The sequence below is a fragment of the Phycodurus eques genome, chromosome 3, assembly GCF_024500275.1.
Source record: "Phycodurus eques isolate BA_2022a chromosome 3, UOR_Pequ_1.1, whole genome shotgun sequence".
In the NCBI taxonomy this organism is placed as follows: domain Eukaryota; kingdom Metazoa; phylum Chordata; class Actinopteri; order Syngnathiformes; family Syngnathidae; genus Phycodurus; species Phycodurus eques.
Window position 1 is genome coordinate 5,753,425 of NC_084527.1, and position 19,176 is coordinate 5,772,600.

General features: G+C 44.5%; 1 protein-coding gene across 1 annotated transcript; it reads left to right on the plus strand.

Moving 5' to 3' along the window:
- The first annotated feature begins 1,377 nt into the window (after nt 1–1,377).
- Nucleotides 1,378–18,998, plus strand: serinc5 (serine incorporator 5). Its single transcript, XM_061671736.1, has 12 exons — nt 1,378–1,626; nt 7,368–7,532; nt 12,391–12,569; nt 13,287–13,369; nt 13,664–13,757; nt 14,137–14,348; nt 14,504–14,596; nt 16,251–16,377; nt 16,523–16,592; nt 16,769–16,805; nt 17,429–17,573; nt 17,659–18,998. The coding sequence occupies exons 1-12, from the start codon at nt 1,600–1,602 to the stop codon at nt 17,801–17,803; spliced, it is 1,377 nt and encodes a 458-aa protein (XP_061527720.1). The 5' UTR covers nt 1,378–1,599; the 3' UTR covers nt 17,804–18,998.
- Nucleotides 18,999–19,176: the final 178 nt, after the last annotated feature.

Consider the following 19,176-nt stretch of genomic DNA (forward strand, 5'->3'; position numbering starts at 1 on the left):
TCCGACGTCCGTCGGGCATGGGATGAATGAAGACTTCGAGACACTTGCCGTTTGGGCTAATTCGATTTATTGAACAAGCCTGAGTGTCATAACAGCTGCTTAGAACGACGAAAAAGCCCCCGAAAACCCCTGGATCTCAGTTTATCAAGGTTTAATTCTCTGGGCGTGGAATTAGCCTGAGCACTCTGGAGAAGGTTTTTGTCCAGCCCTGTACTTGGCCACATTCATCTTTCCTTCGATTGCAACCAGTCGTCCTGTCCCTGCAGCTGAAAAACACACCCACAGCATGATGCTGCCACCACCATGCTTCACTGTTGGGACTGTATTGGACAGGTGATGAGCAGTGCCTGGTTTTCTCCACACATAATGCTTAGAAGTAAGGTCAAAAAGTTCTATCTTGGTCTCATCAGACCAGAGAATCTTATTTCACACCATCTTAGAGTCCAATAAATGATGTTTTAGCAAACTCCAGGCGGGCTTTTATGTGTCTTGCACTGAAGAGAGGCTTCCGTCGGGCGACTCTGCCATAAAGCCCTGAGTGGTGGAGGGCTGCGGTGATGGTTGACTTTCTAGAACTTTCTCCCATCTCCCGACTGCATCTCTGGAGCTCAGCCACAGTGATCTTTGGGTTCTTGTTTACCTCTCTCGCCAAGGCACTTCTCCCCCGATTGCTCAGTTTGGCCGGACGGCCAGCTCTAGGAAGGGTTTTGGTCGTTCCAAACATCTTCCATGTAAAGATTATGGAGGCCACTGTGTTTTGTTTTTTGTAACCTTGGCCAGATCTTTGCCTTGCCACATTTCTGTCTCTGAGCTCTTCAGGCAGTTCCTTTGACCTCACGATTCTCATTTGCTCTGATGTGCACTGTGAGCTGTAAGGTCTTATATAGACAGGGGTGCGGCTTTCCTAATCAAGTCCAATCAGTATAATCAAACACAGTTGGACTCCAATGAAGGTCTAGAACCATTTTAAGGAGGATCGGCACCCGAGTTAAATATATGAGCGTCAAAGCAAAGGGTCTGAATAGTTATGGCTGTGTGATATTTCAGTTTTTCTTTTTTAATAAAGCTGCAAAAAATTTAAACAATTCCGTCAATATGGGGTGCTCTGTGTACATTAATGAGGAAAAAATGAACTTAAATGATTTTAGCAAATGGCTCCAATATAAAAAAGAGTGACTGTTTAAAGATCTCAATCAATCAAGAGCTCACTCTATTCTGTGTTTGGAAAAAAATAAAGGAGTAGAAAATACAAATATCGGTGTTCAAATCCAAGGAATATTTACTGTATAAAGCACAGTAGGTGATTGTGGTGCTTTCGCGCGCGCGTGTGCGTGCGATATGCAGTGTGCAAAAGAGTGTGTTTGTGGGGAGAGATAAGGAGGTAGCAGTGGTACAGTGGCGTGTACAGTATAGGATAGAATAGGAGAGGAGAGGAGAGGAGAGATCGAGGAGAGGCGGGCGTAGGGACGCTCTGGGCTGTGCAGGCAAGAGGACAACACCAACACAGCTCTTCCTTCCATCTATGTTTCCATTTGCTCACAACTAGCGCCGGGCTCGCCTTCCTTTCTGTCAAAAGCTGCTTGTCGCGTCTCCCGCAGCATGTGTACTCCGTGCTGTGTCTCGCAGGTGAGGAATAAACGCGTTTAAGCTACTGTCGTTTTGTGTGCGCGTGTTGTTGTCGGCGTTGCGTGGGCTTTAAAAATAGAGCACTCGTCTGTCGCTTTGTGGTTTCCGCCTGATGTTGTTCCCATCCACAGCTGCTCGGTCTCCCGTCAATTAGCGTTTATTTATTCGTTTTTTTTTTTAAATTGTGTGTGGTCAAAACTGTCATTTACTGTTAATAACGAAAATTTGAACAATGTATCATTTCCACTCGTTGTTGACGTGGCTTTATAGTGATGGAAGACAAAGCTAGCTAAACATCGGTTAGCAGGAGCTGCTATGATATAACACATTGGACGTCTGAGCAGATGTTTAAAAGAGAAAAAGGCGATTGCTGAGTTTCAACAGCTGGCTATTGGACAATAGGTGATTTAATGTGGTTTGCGTCCCCTGTATGGCTCTTGCCGTGTTCCAGTTGTACTTTTCCAGCCGCGGACATTTCTGCTCTCTGTCATTTACAACTCAACATATGCGCCAGGTTCCAAGTCTTGTCATTTCTTTCCCAGAAACATGTGTAAATACGTTGCTTCGAACACGTGGCAGGGTTTGCTTTGTATTTTATTTTTGAAGTGTCATTTCGAAAAATCCAGTTATGCGGTGCCTTCATTAATGATGAAGTTTTAAAATTGTTAAAATGTTGAATAAGAATCACGGTTGTGCTGCCATATTATTATCATTACGCACAATGTTTTTGACACTTTTCAACTTCTAAACTAAGAAAAACAAATAATCACCTGCTTCTAAACACAAGTAAAATTAGTATGTGCAAATTTCAGAAATTTATTCTGTTGTACACTATCATCTTTACCTTTGAACGAACGAGCGTTAGCCCCCCTACAATGCTGACCAGCCCTTTTACCCAGCTAGGAGATTTTGCCTACTGGCTCACTGCTGAGTTGCTGTGCTCAAGAATTTAATTACACAAGCACATCTCTCATCCCAGGAAAACTCTCTCCTGTTTCCTGCTTGCTTCAGTGGCAGGGAGATGTGGAAAACTGAAGGGATTTCAAGAAAAAAACAGCAGGGGGGCAAACAGTGAGATCAGTTTCATTTGCAGCTGTCCTGGTGGCTTTCTAATCTTTGTCCCAGACAACCATTTTGTCTATTGTTTCGTGTGTAATTAACTTTCCTGAGTTTGAATATACATGCCCATTGAGGTTTCAAGGAGCCCAAATTAGCGTGTGGTCTGTTCATTTCCTCCTTGTCCCACAAATGGAAATGAAGAAGCGGTGAGCATTGTTTAGTTTGGGCAAAGGAGTGGTCATAGTGTGGGGAGCAAGTCACTCGTACACATCATCTCAGTGGGATTGGCCATGTAGACCATGTTGCAGTGAGGTGGGGGGTAGGCTTTTGCCCAGTGCTGACTTTGGTCCAAAGAGCTGCGAGCATTGGCTGTGAGTGGAGGACAACACTGAAACCATGCGGAAGCATGTAAGCTGCACAGCTAGGCTACATGACTGTCTGGCACAGTACAAGACATTGAGGATCCATCCATTTTCTGAGCCGCTTCTCCTCACTGGGGTCGCAGGCGTGCTGGAGCCTATCCCAGCTATCATCGGGCAGGAGGCGGGGTACACCCTGAACTGGTTGCCAGCCAATCACAGGGCACATACAAACAAACAACCACTCGCACTCACATTCACACCTACGGGCAATTTAGAGTTGTCAATTAACCCACCATACATGTTTTTGGGATGTGGGAGGAAACGGGAGTGCCCGGAGAAAACCCACGCAGGCACGGGGAGAACATGCAAACTCCACAAAGGCGGCGCCGGGGATTGAACCCCGGTCCTCAGAACTGTGAGGCAGATGCTCTAACCAGTCGCCCACCGTGTCGTCACATTGAGGATCTTACAAGCTCAATGCATATTATTTCAAACTACAACAGGGCACAGGTATCGGTAACCTTTTGAAACTGAAATTGAGAGCTACTACTTGGGTAAATATTCATGCGAAGGGCTGCCAGTTTCATACACACTTCTGAAATGACACACTTGCTTAAATTACCTTTAATTACATATTATTATTAATAATGAATGTTATTCGTCGTCGTGAAGACACTGAGCATGTTAATTATTTTTCACAATAATTATCAACAATTATTTCACAAGGTAGGAAACAGATATGCAACACCTTTTCTGTTAATCTCTGTTAGTGTTTACATTTTCAAATGATTACTTCTACTACTTTCCCAGGAAATCACAATGTCCCATCATTGTTGAGCTATTTTTAGAACACACCCGCGAACTACTCATGTGGTCCTTTGGGGGCTACATGTTGCGCACAGGCACGCTGTTAGTGGTCCATGCTCTATAAGGACAATTAGATTAAATAATAGTGAAAATACACATTAAGTTTAATTTTCAGTGCCAAAACATTTTGGTGTGTTTTTCTTTTAGCTAATGGTTATATTGTTGCCAAGTGTTGCAACTGAACAGCACAGCTGCTGCAGTGCCATAAGTGTGACAGCCGATCCGCAAAGTTTGTGTTGATGAGCTGTAAAAATCACTGGACTTGTAAAATTATCACCCCAAGTTAACAGTTTGGCTGCTGTCCCCCGCATCGCTCATTTGGTCTGTGCTGACCTTGTGACTCAGGCAGATTAGGAGAAGCCAGTGTAAAGCTGTATAGCAGAAACTAAATATGATTATAGAAGTGTTAACATACATTGTGCCAACTCACTGCACTGAAACTCAACACTAACAATGGAAGTGTTCATGTGATATGGACTGATTAGGAGCTATGGCAAGACGCCTCATACGATACACTCATATCATTCCTGGTCGACTTAAAGGGGACATATTATGGGAAATGTTACTTTTTAACTGCTTGCATGCAAATAGTTGGGTCTGGGATGCCTCCACCCATATACAGTAGGAAACAATTACACAACCAAGACATATTTGTTTAGTTGTAGCTTTCTGAAAATGGTTCTGTAAGCGAGTTGTTCTAAATTCACAAATTGGTAAATAACTATTTTCTTTTTCCTTTAGTGAGCCTCTGCTGTTTGTACCCCCACATCCCACCACACATCTACCTGTCATTTGTACTTGTAGCTATGAGCTGTATTTGCCAAGAAAGAAGCAAAGACTTGGTGTGTATAGAAAACAGACCAGCGATACATTTTTGCTGTGTGTACACAGCTGCCTAGATGTAGAGACAATGGTGGTGTCCCAGTGTCAGGCAACCGGAGTAGTTGTCACAGTGGCAGGGAGGCAGTGCCATGAATCTTTTTCTATTGTCTTTGATGTCTTCCCTTTCTCCTCCTTCCTCTCAAACATTTTCTGCTCTGCTGTAATTTGAGACAGCGGGGTGTGTCGAGAGTTTTGTCTGAACTGTTTCTGTCTCGTGATACAACCTAGTCAGCGTTATTCCATGGGCAATGCTATCATTAAGATCTTAGATCGACTTTTCTTTTATAGTAGCACATTACTGCATAATGTACGAAAGACCGTTATCCCTCAATTTGTTTTGTAATGGCAATAACAATGATTTTGGTGATGAAACATTTCATTGTTCTAACAGTCCTCTGAGGGAAATCATAACTACAATGCCAAAATGAGTTTGACACCCCCGCCCTAGACTGTACTGCACAAGTGTCTGCTCACCTTTGTGAGTTTTTCTTGTTTTTTGTTTTTCTTTGTGAGATTTCCTTGTTGTGTTTGATTCATGCTACTCTTCCTGTGATTGTAACCAACACCAAATTGAGATGTTTTTCATTCAGTTTGGCTTGGAGATAGGAAAATAGTTCACAATATAAGAGGAATGATAATCATCCTGAGTGCTCAGCGAGACAGCACTGCTGAGATATTGGGTAGAGGATTTGTCTTAATTTTAAGCTTTGATCATTGAGCTGTTCTAAGAGCCAGATGGAAATGCTTCTCTCATCAAAACCACAAACAAACCCCATTTTTAGTACCATTGAGATATTTCCTGAGGTCTTCCTACTGCTGTGTCCTACAATAGGATCTCTGTAGCTAAGAGTGCAGTTTACATTCCAGAGTTTGAGATGGGCCCAAAGGGCCGGTGAATATAACAAAGACAGGGTAAAAATGTGCAAAAACCTAAAACTGATGATTGCAAGTTTCTTCTTGGGTGGGGGGTGGAGGATGACAAATCTTTTGGGAAATTGACTGGTCTCCAGTCAGTTGAGACATTTGTGAGACTCTTGGCTCATTTTCTGTAGAGTATAGCAGCTGGACCAAGGAGGGAGTTATTTTGAGGGAGGATAAAGATCTTTATGTGGGAGGGCCGGAGCAACATGACAAGCAAGCAGGGGGTTGCTATGGACATTGAAGTAGTGACATATGTCAGGGACACGCTGACCACCTGTCGATATGCTCGCAGGGCAGACAGGCAGTTGAAGAGGGGGCCATGTAGTGGGCAGCGTCGGTTTGGTTACCATGGATACTCCTTTTTTCTTTTTTTTTTATTGGTGTCTTTGAAGAGAATTTCTTTAGACACCCTTGCTTGGCTTTGCCTTGCTCTCTCTCTCCCTCACTGTTGTCATTGGCCCCCTCGCAGTATTGAGTTCACTGGTGAAACACCCCCTAAACTAATGAAATCCAAACACCCTCTCTGTAAAATGGCCCTGTTTGGTTCTTGGTTAATTTCACTCTGTAATGCCTAATTAGGAGGATGTGGGTGCAGAACCATTATCCTGTTAAGCAGCGTGGAGGAAAATGCTGGCCACGGGAGCTCAAGTATGTTGACACGGCCTTGGGAGGAGCCAAGGATGGAGCCAGAAACTTTGCCAACACTGTGGCCCTAACCACACCTGCTAAAGGTTCTGTTTGAATGCCACAAAACATCCAAATGAGTAGGTTTGAGATGTAGGTCATAATCATTGTGAGCGACAAAAACTTACAATTGGCGTTGCCCATGGACACATTTAGAAATTATAATACTGTATCTTCCAACAAGGACAACAGACTTTGGCATGTTTCCTCATCTCAAAAGAAAAGAGTATTTAAATCAGGATTAACTACCATTTTCAGTTACAATAGATTAATTAAATACAGGCACTATTTTGTTGACATTAGGTTAATTTTCACTACTGTCTTAGCCATTATTTTACATAGCCTGACACATATTCGGGGGGGGGGGCAATGTGTGAAAGCCCTGGGGCAACAGAAATCTAGCGTAGTCTGCCAGTTGGAAGCAAACTGTTGATCCCAGTTGGCTACCTCACACTAAGCCTTGTTCTACATACTGTGGGGGAACTTACAAAGCAGGGTGGGGTAACTCCAGTAAATACAATTATAGAACGTCCTTTTCTTCCCCCAAATAGAACGTCAAGCCTGTGTTCGCGTGCTGCTGTGTGTGTCTGATTAGAGACTTGCACAACATTTTCAGTTGACCAGTGAGGGTTTAGGAAGTTGCCTCTTGTCTCGTGCTCGGTAGTGACATTTCAAGTTAAGAGGCAGACATTTAGACAAACAGCCGTAATGGCTTTCACCTCTCTCTTAACTTGAAACCTTTTTATTCTTTACTCTAATATTGTAACAACTTCTGGGAAAACAAGTTACAGAATCTACGTTCAGTTACTATGTAATGTAACATGACTTGAGTTCTGGGTTTTCATCCCCCAATTGCCCGATTGGAGTAAATAAGTACTGAAAATCGTGTCTGTGTGCATGACTTCCAAGAGCGTGCTAAAGTTCATAGCTGTCTTTTCATCTTCTGGTCTTTGCTCGACATTGCAGCTGGCCTGCTGCTGTGGCTCAGCAGCCTGCTCGTGCTGCTGCAACTGCTGCCCAAAGATCAAACAGTCCACAGCGACGCGTATCATGTACACCCTCTTCTTTCTACTGGTCACCGTCGTCTGTGTCATCATGATGTCCCCCACAGTAGAGGATGAGATGAAAAATGTAAGTATGCACGTAACGCACAGACATTTAAGGAAAACACCCAAAAATGGTTTTCGTCCCACACAGAATTCAAGGTACATGTATTATTATATGGAAACAAGGCTCGGTCCTCGCATTTATGAAATAAATTACTTAAATAGCCTTAATTATTCAGCACGACTAGACATTTTGGACATACGTATATTTTCTGTGAGTAGTAGTTCCATAGTTTCAATGGCCTGTTGTCCTTGAACTTTTTGTCCACATATGTCCACTCTAAGAAAATGCTCAGCGGACTGAACATGTGTCAACTAGCAAACTTTTCTTTTACCATTTTTTTTGTGTGTTTGCTGTTAGCAAATATTACAATGACTCCTCACTGTCTATCTCCTTCATAGAGTAGCAGGAAAAACATGCCGTTTGGAGAGTTCACCTCCTCCCTCGTCTCTCACACACACACACACACACACGGGTACGCAATCACGCACACACTTGGACTCTCGAAATGTCTGTCAGTGGGAAGTCCCTGTACAATAGAGAAACTATTGTACGCCTCAGGGCTGTAAGATTTACCGCTGTTGGAAACAGACAGCCTCTTCCCTTTTTAATGGCCATGCAAATGTCCTCCTCAACATGTCACAAAGGGTTCGAAAAAGGGTCTTTTAACCTTACGTGTTAATCTGACACTGAGATGCTGATAACTCAATCTGCTAGTGTCTCATGGTGGCGAACTAAACTCTCACAGTTTGTATAGTTTCTGTAGTTACTACTACATAAGGAGTCTGCTATGACATTTCTCCCATTCGTTTGGTGCCACATTTTGATAAGCGCATCTTGTCTCGTCTACAGTGAAGGTCACAACAAGCTCTTTATCTTCTCCACTCTGTTAAGGCCTTTTTTTTTTTTTAGGTAAGAAAGTATTTTAATTTGGTGTTTTATGATGGCTTTATCAAGAAATTCCAATTGTGTTTTGCTTATCGTCTTTCTCAATACCATTCCCTCAATTTGCGTATACAGTAAAAGGCTGTTAATGTTGAGTTAGAACATGTATGTTTTATATATACCAAATATTACTTCTATTAGTTTTATACATCATTCACATGTCATGGTCTGTGTTTTGGTTTGGGTTGTGTTTAGTTTTGTTCCATGTTTTCCTGTGTTCCATGTTTGTCGTGTGCTCATTAAGTTGTTGTGTCCACCTGTTCTCGTCTGCTTTGTGTCGACCAATCAGCTCTCTCCAGCCACTCATGTCTTGTCCAGGTGTTCCTCGTTGTCTCGTCTATCTGTTTGTATTTAGTTCCCTGGTTTCTTTCAGTTCTTGTCGGTTCATTGTCGTTGTCACATGTCTCTGCCATGTCATAGTCGTCAGTTGTCTTTATCATTGTGGTATGTTATTGTCAGGTGTCATTCTCCCTTTCTATTCCACGTCTTACTCAGAGGTCATAGTTTGTTTCCAGTTTTAGATATTCGAGTGTTTCTTTGTTACTTTGATTTGATTGGTATCTGTTGTGGGACTTTGTTTAGTTTTCCCTTTTTGAAGATTAAATATTATTTTGAGACTCCCGCACTCCTGCCTTGCCTCCCTGCTTCCCTGCAATTGGGTCCACCATGTTCTTGCCTTGCGTTACTCGCCCTCGCCTTAACCACGTACGTGACAGAATGAACCGACCAGAACAGGACCCAGCGGGAAGAAGATGGCGTCACCCTGGACACCACCAAACTCCCTCCCACCGTCCTCAGCCTGCCATCCATACCTACCCTCCTCCAGTAAGCCCTATCGTTCAGTCTTTTCTGTCCTTTTCATCGGGTCCCCCCACTTGTCCTAGTTATTCACCATGCCCTACTATTTTACATCCACATGTTTCTTTAGATTCTGATTTTTCTTATTGTGAAGATGGCCCCGATTTAGTTAACCGTCTGTCTGATTCTGACTCTGACACAGACTTAGATTTTTCTGGTTCCTTCCCTACTTTATCCCGTCCTCGTCAGTTTTTGTCACGTCTCCACGTTTCCAACCCCAGTGAGTCCAAAACCTTTCCCTCGGACCTTTTCTTGGGAACCCGTTTGGCCATCTACCCGGGACCGCCGCGTGGTGGCCAACGGAGGCGCCCAAGTAAAGGTCAAATTTTGCCCCCTCGTTTTTTCCCTGTTCACAAGTCACTTAATTTTTCACCTGTTCCCACATGTTGTTCCACGGCTCCAATTAAGTCACGTCCAGTCAAACCTGCCCCCAAGCCACCATGTTCAGTACCAGCCATTTTTCCTAGTTCACCTTCCCGAGACCTTGTGCACTCTTCCACTCCCGTACCCTCTACTCCCAAACCTCAATGGCGGCAGGCTGAGGAAGCGACTGCAGCTCCCGTTCCTGCTCCTCGGCAGCTGCGCCAGGTTCCCGCTCCGGCGGCGCTCGTCCAGCGGCCGCCACCCGTCCTTGCTCCGGCGGCGCTCGTCCAGCGGCCGCCACCCGACCCCGCTCCGGCGGCTCTCGTCCAGCGGCCGCCACCCGACCCCGCTCCGGCGGCTCTCGTCCAGCGGCCGCCACCCGACCCCGCTTCGGCGCCGCTCGTCCAGCGGCCGCCACCCGACCCCGCTACGGCGGCGCTCGTCCAGCGGCCGCCACCCGACCCCGCTACGGCGGCGCTCGTCCAGCGGCCGCCACCCGTCCTCGCTCCGGCGGCGCTCGTCCAGCGGCCGCCACCCGTCCTCGCTCCGGCGGCGCTCGTCCAGCGGCCGCCACCCGTCCTCGCTCCGGCGGCGCTCGTCCAGCGGCCGCCACCCGTCCTCGCTCCGGCGGCTCTCGTCCAGCGGCCGCCACCCGACCCCGCTCCGGCGGCTCTCGTCCAGCGGCCGCCACCCGACCCCGCTCCGGCGGCTCTCGTCCAGCGGCCGCCACCCGACCCCGCTCCGGCGGCTCTCGTCCAGCGGCCGCCACCCGACCCCGCTCCGGCGGCTCTCGTCCAGCGGCCGCCACCCGACCCCGCTCCGGCGGCTCTCGTCCAGCGGCCGCCACCCGACCCCGCTTCGGCGGCACTCGTCCAGCGGCCGCCACCCGACCCCGCTACGGCGGCGCTCGTCCAGCGGCCGCCACCCGACCCCGCTACGGCGGCGCTCGTCCAGCGGCCGCCACCCGACCCCGCTACGGCGGCGCTCGTCCAGCGGCCGCCACCCGTCCTCGCTCCGGCGGCGCTCGTCCAGCGGCCGCCACCCGTCCTCGCTCCGGCGGCGCTCGTCCAGCGGCCGCCACCCGTCCTCGCTCCGGCGGCGCTCGTCCAGCGGCCGCCACCCGTCCTCGCTCCGGCGGCGCTCGTCCAGCGGCCGCCACCCGTCCTCGCTCCGGCGGCGCTCGCCCAGCGGCCGTCACCCGTCCTCGCTCTGGCGGCATTCGTCCAGCGGCCGCCACCCAACCCTATTGCCTGGCCCCTGCATTACCATTGGCTTCGGCACCGTGGCCGTCCACCTGAATGGCCCTGTAAAGACCCTGGTGCTTGGCGTCCTGGACGACCTCCTGAACCGCTCAGCCAAGCACCTCACCCTGGGTGGCCTGGATGGCCACCAGACTGACCTGAGGGGTGGACTCTGTACCCTCCTCCAGGCCCCCTTCCGCCCACCCTGGGTTGGTGACTTTTTGGTTGTTGTTTGGGGAACGTCTGGGATCCGTTCCTTTAGAGGGGGGGTACTGTCATGGTCTGTGTTTTGGTTTGGGTTGTGTTTAGTTTTGTTCCATGTTTTCCTGTGTTCCATGTTTGTCGTGTGCTCATTAAGTTGTTGTGTCCACCTGTTCTCGTCTGCTTTGTGTCGACCAATCAGCTCTCTCCAGCCACTCATGTCTTGTCCAGGTGTTCCTCGTTGTCTCGTCTATCTGTTTGTATTTAGTTCCCTGGTTTCTTTCAGTTCTTGTCGGTTCATTGTCGTTGTCACATGTCTCTGCCATGTCATAGTCGTCAGTTGTCTTTATCATTGTGGTATGTTATTGTCAGGTGTCATTCTCCCTTTCTATTCCACGTCTTACTCACAGGTCATAGTTTGTTTCCAGTTTTAGATATTCGAGTGTTTCTTTGTTACTTTGATTTGATTGGTATCTGTTGTGGGACTTTGTTTAGTTTTCCCTTTTTGAAGATTAAATATTATTTTGAGACTCCCGCACTCCTGCCTTGCCTCCCTGCTTCCCTGCAATTGGGTCCACCATGTTCTTGCCTTGCGTTACTCGCCCTCGCCTTAACCACGTACGTGACATCACATGCTTTATTGTTCCATGTTATGACTGCTGGCTGTTTTCCGGCCGTTTTGTGCATCCTGGTTGTTCCCAGCCATGTTGTGACTACGAGCTGTTTTTCGATAAAGACTAGTTGAGTGCAGCTAGACAAAGATAATTGTTTTGCTTTCCTTTTCTTCTCTGTCGCTCTCACTTCTGTATAACAGATGTGATTGTTTTGCTTAGACTTCAGTAAGGGGTGACAACTCGTAAGACTTGTACCTTTTCCTCTCTTTGCAAAGACTTTTCTTTCTTTTTTGTAATAAAAACACACAAAGAGAAGATTGCTTCCTTACTTATTCTGTCAGAAAAAGATTTGCCAAAACAATGTATTCATCTGTCTCTTCTGTTTGTAAACACTGAACCGTAACTGTAATACTCCTCTAACAGCTTGCAGCCATCATTTCATGAAAGAAGGCTTGAAGGAGAAAAATCAGGGTTGTTGTTGCCGCCCGTTTGCTCTTTTTGCCCCTTAAGAGGCGTGACGCGCAGAATAGACTCTATTGGATCTTTTCACCGAGGCCTAGACAAACATGAGTGGAGGTGGTGGGTGACAGCGGGTTTCAAAGTGGTTCAATACAGCAGTGGGCTAATCCACTTTGGATTTGTGTGTATGTTGTCACTTAGATCCCCTTCTACAGTGAACTGTGTGAGAAGATGAATGCAGGGAAGAACTGCAAGACCCTGGTTGGTTACTCTGCCGTCTACAAGGTGTGCTTTGGCATGGCCTGTTTCTTCTTCATCTTCTCCATCTTCACCATAGGCGTCAATAACAGTACTGGCTGGAGGGCAGCCATACATAACGGGTAAGAATCCTTTGTCCAAGTTGACACAAAAAGTTAGATCTGCTCATATGAAAATGCATTTTCAGTGAGTCACAGTAGGTTATACGCGCATTGTAAATATTGCACCTATATAAGAGTTTAATGAAACATACAGTACATCCATTATAGTCCATCCATTCAAATCAATCCATTTAGTTTTTGTAATGTGGGAAGGAAGCCAGACTAGTACCGCACAAGCACTGGGAGAAAACATGCAAAGTCCACCGTGCTGCCAAATGACAGAAAGTTAAAAAAAAAAAAAAAAGAAAAAAAAGGGAGATAAGCCATCTACATTCAAATGCATAAAATCTTGCAACAATGGTTTTTGTTGTTGTTGTTATAACCATGACGTGCACATATTAGGAGGTAGGGGATTTCTTCATCCTGGATGAAATCAGGGCGGCATGGTGCTGCATGTGTTCGTGTGTCTGCCTCTCAGAGTTGACAGCTTCTTGGTTTGGATTTCTGCTCAGGCCTTCCTGTCTGGATTAGTATGTTCTTCTCTGTGTACTTTGGCGCTCTCCCACATTCCAAAAACATGCATGTTATATTATTTGAAGACTAAATTATCCATTGGGGTGAATGTAAGTGCTAATGGTGTCCTGTGACTGACTTCATTTCTCGTCCCAAAAAGCTGGGATGTTTTTTTGGGGGGGGAATATACATATATTTGTATTCATAGTTATGTCATTGTTTCAGGTTCTGGTTGCCAAAATTCATTTTGCTTGTGGCCAGCTGTGCAGGAGGGTTCTTCATTCCACAAGAAGAAATATTTCTGGAAGGTAAATACTGTGTATTACATTTTCATCTTGACTATAGCCACCTTTAAATGGTAGGCTAAAAGAATGGTATCAATAACGATAGATAAAAGCATGTAATAAGTCGTAGTACGTAGTATTTTAGGATAGTAGATGTTATATTCACTACTTTTACGTGTTGCACTGACACGTTGGCTGTTTTATTCTGCTGCTATTTCTTCTGTTTCTTTACAAATCAAAGTTTTGCACATTGGGACTGTAACCTGTGACAAATTCTTGGTATTAGCTTCAACAATGACCGGAATGTGTGTTCCTTAGCGTGGCGCTATATCGGAGCTGCTGGCGGCTTCATCTTCCTCCTGATCCAGCTGATGCTGCTGGTGGAGTTTGCCCACAGATGGAACACAAACTGGTCAGTCCGCCTTCTTCGGAAGCACACAATGCCACGGCAATACAATGCATGGTGTTCGTGAGAAACTGAGCGGGTGGGACGTACTTGTGCTGTGGGTTTACGTGAAGAAAATAAGTTTGGCAAGAGTGAGTCTTGTAGCTGTGTTGTTGTTGTTTTTGTTGTTGTGGGAGGAGGGATTTGGGCAGCAGTCCGCCACTGTCCAAATTCACTGAATGTGTGCACTGACTCTCCTACAGGAATAACTCACTGTCTTTGATTTATTTCTTTAGGACCCAGTTGTTTTCCCTTTTATATTTTCCTTTTCTTTACCCCACATTCATGTTGTTTTCGCCCTGTTTTCCTTTTATCCCCCTCTCTCTGTATGTACTTGCATACGTAGGAGCTCAGGAGTGAAGTATAACCGCTTGTGGTACGCAGCGCTGGCGTTGGTGACTCTGGTGCTGTTCAGCATTGCGGTGGGAGCCGTGATCTTCATGGGTCTGTACTACACCCACCCCACGGCATGTCACCTCAACAAGATCTTCCTGGGCATCAACGGCAGTCTCTGCCTCATTGTGTCGCTGCTTGCAATCTCCCCCATCATACAGAAACGTAAGGACCTCGACTCGCAAGTAAAATGCAGATAAAAATTAAAACTTCTTTCAAAATGTGCTTCTTCATTAATAAGAACGTTTTGTTCAAGCAGAGGATTTCTTAGATTCTTAGGTTTAATCTCCCTATTCTGGTTACCTTTTGTGTCCCCTCAGTTCAGCCCACATCAGGCCTGCTCCAACCCGGAGTTATCAGTGTCTATGTCATGTACCTCACCTTCTCAGCATTCTCCAGCAAACCAAGAGAACGTGAGTATGAATGCATAAAGTCACAGTGATTATCAACTCACGTCAATAGAGAATAGAATTCAGGTGTCATTTATTTGTTCACGTTAGGCCCGGCCCTCCTCACACCGAGCGACTCGCACGCCTGGCGATTTGTCCCTGGCAACACATGCCAATTCAATGCAACGGAAAAAACTGCGACCCCTGGTGTTCTTATCTGGAAACAAAATTTTGATGCGCCACATATTCTCAGCTTAACTGTACCACAAAGAGTATGGCGCGATATTGGCAAGGAAGAAGTGGATTTCTCTTGCCACCGTAGCCAATTTATAATAGTACAAAGAGTGGAAAAGGGGTAGAAGAAAGGAGAGTGTGTGGATATTTCAGAGGCTGTTGGCAAAGATTGCCCCATTTATTGACTGCACTGGGAATCTCCATGATTTGCTTTTTAGCCACAGTTACATATGAATTATAAATATAGTTTAGTTTTATTGTAAAACACAATATAGATCGGCCAGAAACCGTGTATGTCCAAATATGGTCAAATTGATATTTTAAAAAAAATAAATCAATAGTATTGGTCTGTCCCGAGTTTGTCTGTTGTTTTTGGCAATATTAACCAATCTAAGGTGATAAAAATAGGTTGAATTAATCTATTAACGCGCTTGAAGTTTCAAAATGGCTAGGAAGTGTTGTTAAACTGTGGAAGCCTTGCGGAATATTTGTCGCCATTTTGGAAGTCTAGATGTTTTTTTGTTTTGTTTTTTTTACACAATAACAAGTAAAAATAGTTAGAGTAGATACATTTGAGTAGGCTTGTTTTGTTACAATCATCGGTGTAATGCTTCATTGCAGAAGGCAGCTCATAAGTCATAGAGGTAAGTCTGCGCGCCGATTAATATCCGCCTAATCAGCGCATTGTTTTATTGCATATACTCATGGCTCTAATTCTTTTGAAAAAGAGTTTGGGGAGATGACGTATAACAGGCGTTAGCTTTTGCGAAGTATGAGAGTTTTTTTTTTTTTTTTTTCCCTCTCTTTCTCTCTCTCTCTCTCTCTCTCTACGGCCGGGGGCTTGGCATGAGTGCACACACTTTGAAGTGCTGGCTCCATATTCTACTATTTTTTATCAGTTACTGCATATAATAAATGAGTGCTCTTTTTTCGCTTACTAAATTAGCAATTAAAGCATAATAAGACGATGTGCCCTAACCCACACACTTAAAGCAATTACTCACAAAGCTATCTATGTGCTGGGATAACAATCAGACACCTGGATATGTTGTGGCCTTGTAAGTCTTAAGGCTGGACTAATATGTCAATTTATCAACCACGAGTTTGGAACTTAACTAGTATTAAAACATCATGAAGGGAAATGAATGTGTTGAATCATTTTATTATAAACAATACAATTACAAACACAAAAACTCAGTTAACCTGTGTTAATATTCATATAAAAAAGCAATAGAACCCTAGCATCACTCCTGTCCTATTTTCTTATTTTTTGTGGCATTTCACAGACTGAGCTACTGCCACCTCGTGTGTCCCACATTTTCCCATCACTTATCCATCTATGAGGCCTCAATAGTAAATAATTGATCATTCTTGTACTAATGCATATGCAGGACATTGCTCTACATGCTGCTCTTAATAGCTGCTGGTGCTTTTGTACTTGCAGTGGTGGAGAAGGATGGAATGAACACAACCGTGTGTGTCTTTCCCTTCAAATCTGGGAGGGAAAGTGACAAGAAGATCGTCACAGCTCTAGGAGCCGCTATCTTGTTTGGCTGCATCCTTTACTCCTGGTAACAACTATCGCTGAGATAAGAGCGCGGCAGAAAATTAGATTTAGTAGCCGTCTGGAACGGCACATGATTAAAAAAAAAAAAGACTTGTGATGGAAAATTACAGCCTCTCTGTTTTTCTAACCTCCCTCCCTCCCTCCACCAGCCTGACCTCCACGATCAAGCGAAGATCTGCGGCGCTCCGAGTGTGCCGAAACAGTGAACCGGAGACCGAAGTATGCTCAAATGTTTTACTCTGCTTGAGTGTGTGGCGTGCTAACATTTGTTCATAGTTTCAGGTCAATTAACAGAAGCTGAAAAATATTTAAATTGGTTTAGACTCAGGGGACATTGTGTCGATTCAAGATATCTTTGTCCACATGGGTTTAATGCGTTTGTCTTCATCCCACAGAGAGCCCGATGCTGTTTCTGCTTTGGGGATGACACAGGTAGAAAAATCACTTTTTCTTCATTCCTTGAATTTCACACCTTTTCATTCCCTCTCTAGCATGTGTCCCTCCAGCCTGTTGAGTGTGTGAATATGTTCCCAGTGGTAGTGTGTGCATACAGAGCGCTTCTGCTCATTGTTATTCATCGCACTGATGCGAGATGGTGCGAAGGTATTGGTCAGCAAACGCAGCTGATGTCACTGTTACTGGAAGGTTGGCGTGTCAAGTGTGGAGCCGTTTGTAGGCTTCTACCGCCACCTGCTGGAGGTGGAGGGGGAGGCAAAACAATCCAAAGGAGCGTTCAGAAAGCGCAGATGTCAATGTTCTTCTCTTGTGCGAATCTATAAGTGAATGCTTGCATCTTACAATCTTAGTAGCTAAGAGACAGTAAATCTCCTGGACACATTCAACGGGATTATCCATGTTGAGTTTAAATAGCTGTCCTTTGTGCACTTGGGTGGGTCCAGATGAAACTTTGGTTGCTTTAAAGTTTATGACCCCACATGCACAGAGCAAATTCTGTACCTAAAATGGATCAGATATGATATTTAAAAAAAAATATATATGCCCGTCCAAATTTCTTTCTTTTGTGAATTGCTTTGACTGAATTGTTCCACTTTCAGATGACTACGATGAAGAGAAGACCGGTGCAGGCCAAAATGTGGTGTACGATGAGAGCGAGGCGACCAACTACAGCTACAAATATTTCCACTTTGTCTTCTTCCTGGGTTCCCTTTACGTCATGATGACCATAACAAACTGGTTCCAGTAAGTCGTCAGTCAGGCTTGCTCATTTAGTGGATGTTCCATCCCCGATTTTGTATTTTCACCCATTTTGATGAATCCTTTTCAGCTATGACAACTACAGGATTGAGAAGCTATTGGACGGGAGCTGGTCAGTGTTCTGGATCAAGATTTCCTCTTCGTGGGTCTGTCTGCTGCTCTACATGTGCACTCTCATCATGCCCATCATCTGCCCCAAGCGCTTTGAGGCCTAGGACACAGGCGCCACAGTCTGGCCAGGTGACTTCCAGTTGAGCTGTCGCCATGTAGCTTTGAGAATGAGCCAAGGGACCAGTGACCTTTTTTTTTTTTTAAATAAACCTTGAACCATTGTCTTCTACTGTCCTCACCTTTAGAACTGGAGGAAGGTCTGATACCTTTTATTACACTATTTGCAAATGTTTCTTACGTGTTATGCTGTTGATACCTTGATGGTATTCTTTTTTTTTTTTTTTTGTACAATTACAATGTCTGGACATTTTGTATTACAATCCAATTTAAAGGTCATGCGAATTCTGTTAATTGTGAACTCACCCTCACTATTTCTGACTTTCTGTTCATTTTCCCCTGTGTGAGTCTTGTATTTGTTTTCTCCCAGCTCTATACAATAGTACCATAAATTTGTAGCAAAAATAATCAGATCAATTTGTTTAGTGTTTTCTGTGTGAAATAATATTTGTTTGTTTTGAGTCCTTTTGTGAGGGGAAGTGCAAAAACTGAATTACATTTTACAAATTCATCTCTCAAGCTTACTTGTATGTGAGTATGCTTTGTCATATTGTGTTCCCTTTTGTATATTTTCTTTTTTTTTTTAATGCAAAAAATGAAAAAAAAAAACATTTTATGCAAAAAAAAAAAAAAAAGCTCTCTGTTGTTTTGGATTTTTCGGGTTTTGTCAAACCCAGTGCTCCCTTTGAGCAAAGTCTTTTTCGGTAGAAAAAAAAAACGGATACTATTGACAAAAACGCTCATCTTTGCTGTGTAGATTCTGTATAATCAACCCATTTTATTTAACAGTGACAGTAGTAGATGATGTTCCAACTGTAAAGCGTGCAGCTGTTTGCCAAAGTTAGATGTTTGGAAAACAACTACTGAACTCTCCATGGAAAATGTATTAACTTGCAGATTTTATGTTTCCAGCACATTTAAGACACTTAAATAGAGTTTTGTCCATTTTTATGCATCAGTTTATACTAAAAAAAAAAATTATTATTCAACACTGGATGTTGAGATTACAGTTAAATTAATACTCACAAATGTTTGTTAACAGTAAATTGTTTCTCGCACACCACCACTAAACCCTGTTGTTTTCCTAACAAATCATTTCATTAATTTGTGTACATTTTTTGCTGAGATCATATTGTGGAAAAATTAATTATTAAAGTGAAAAATCTGTTCAGCCCTCACAAACTGGTTGTTGGTAAAAAATCTATTTGTATTTATAAAATGATTGGTTTAAAGGGACAGATTAATCTGTGACATTCATCCTATTTATGTCCTTCCCTTCCTTTTGGATAGATTATTGCACACAAATCCAGCGGAACAACCAAAGTCAGAGACAATGGCTGGATGACTTCCAAGACTATGG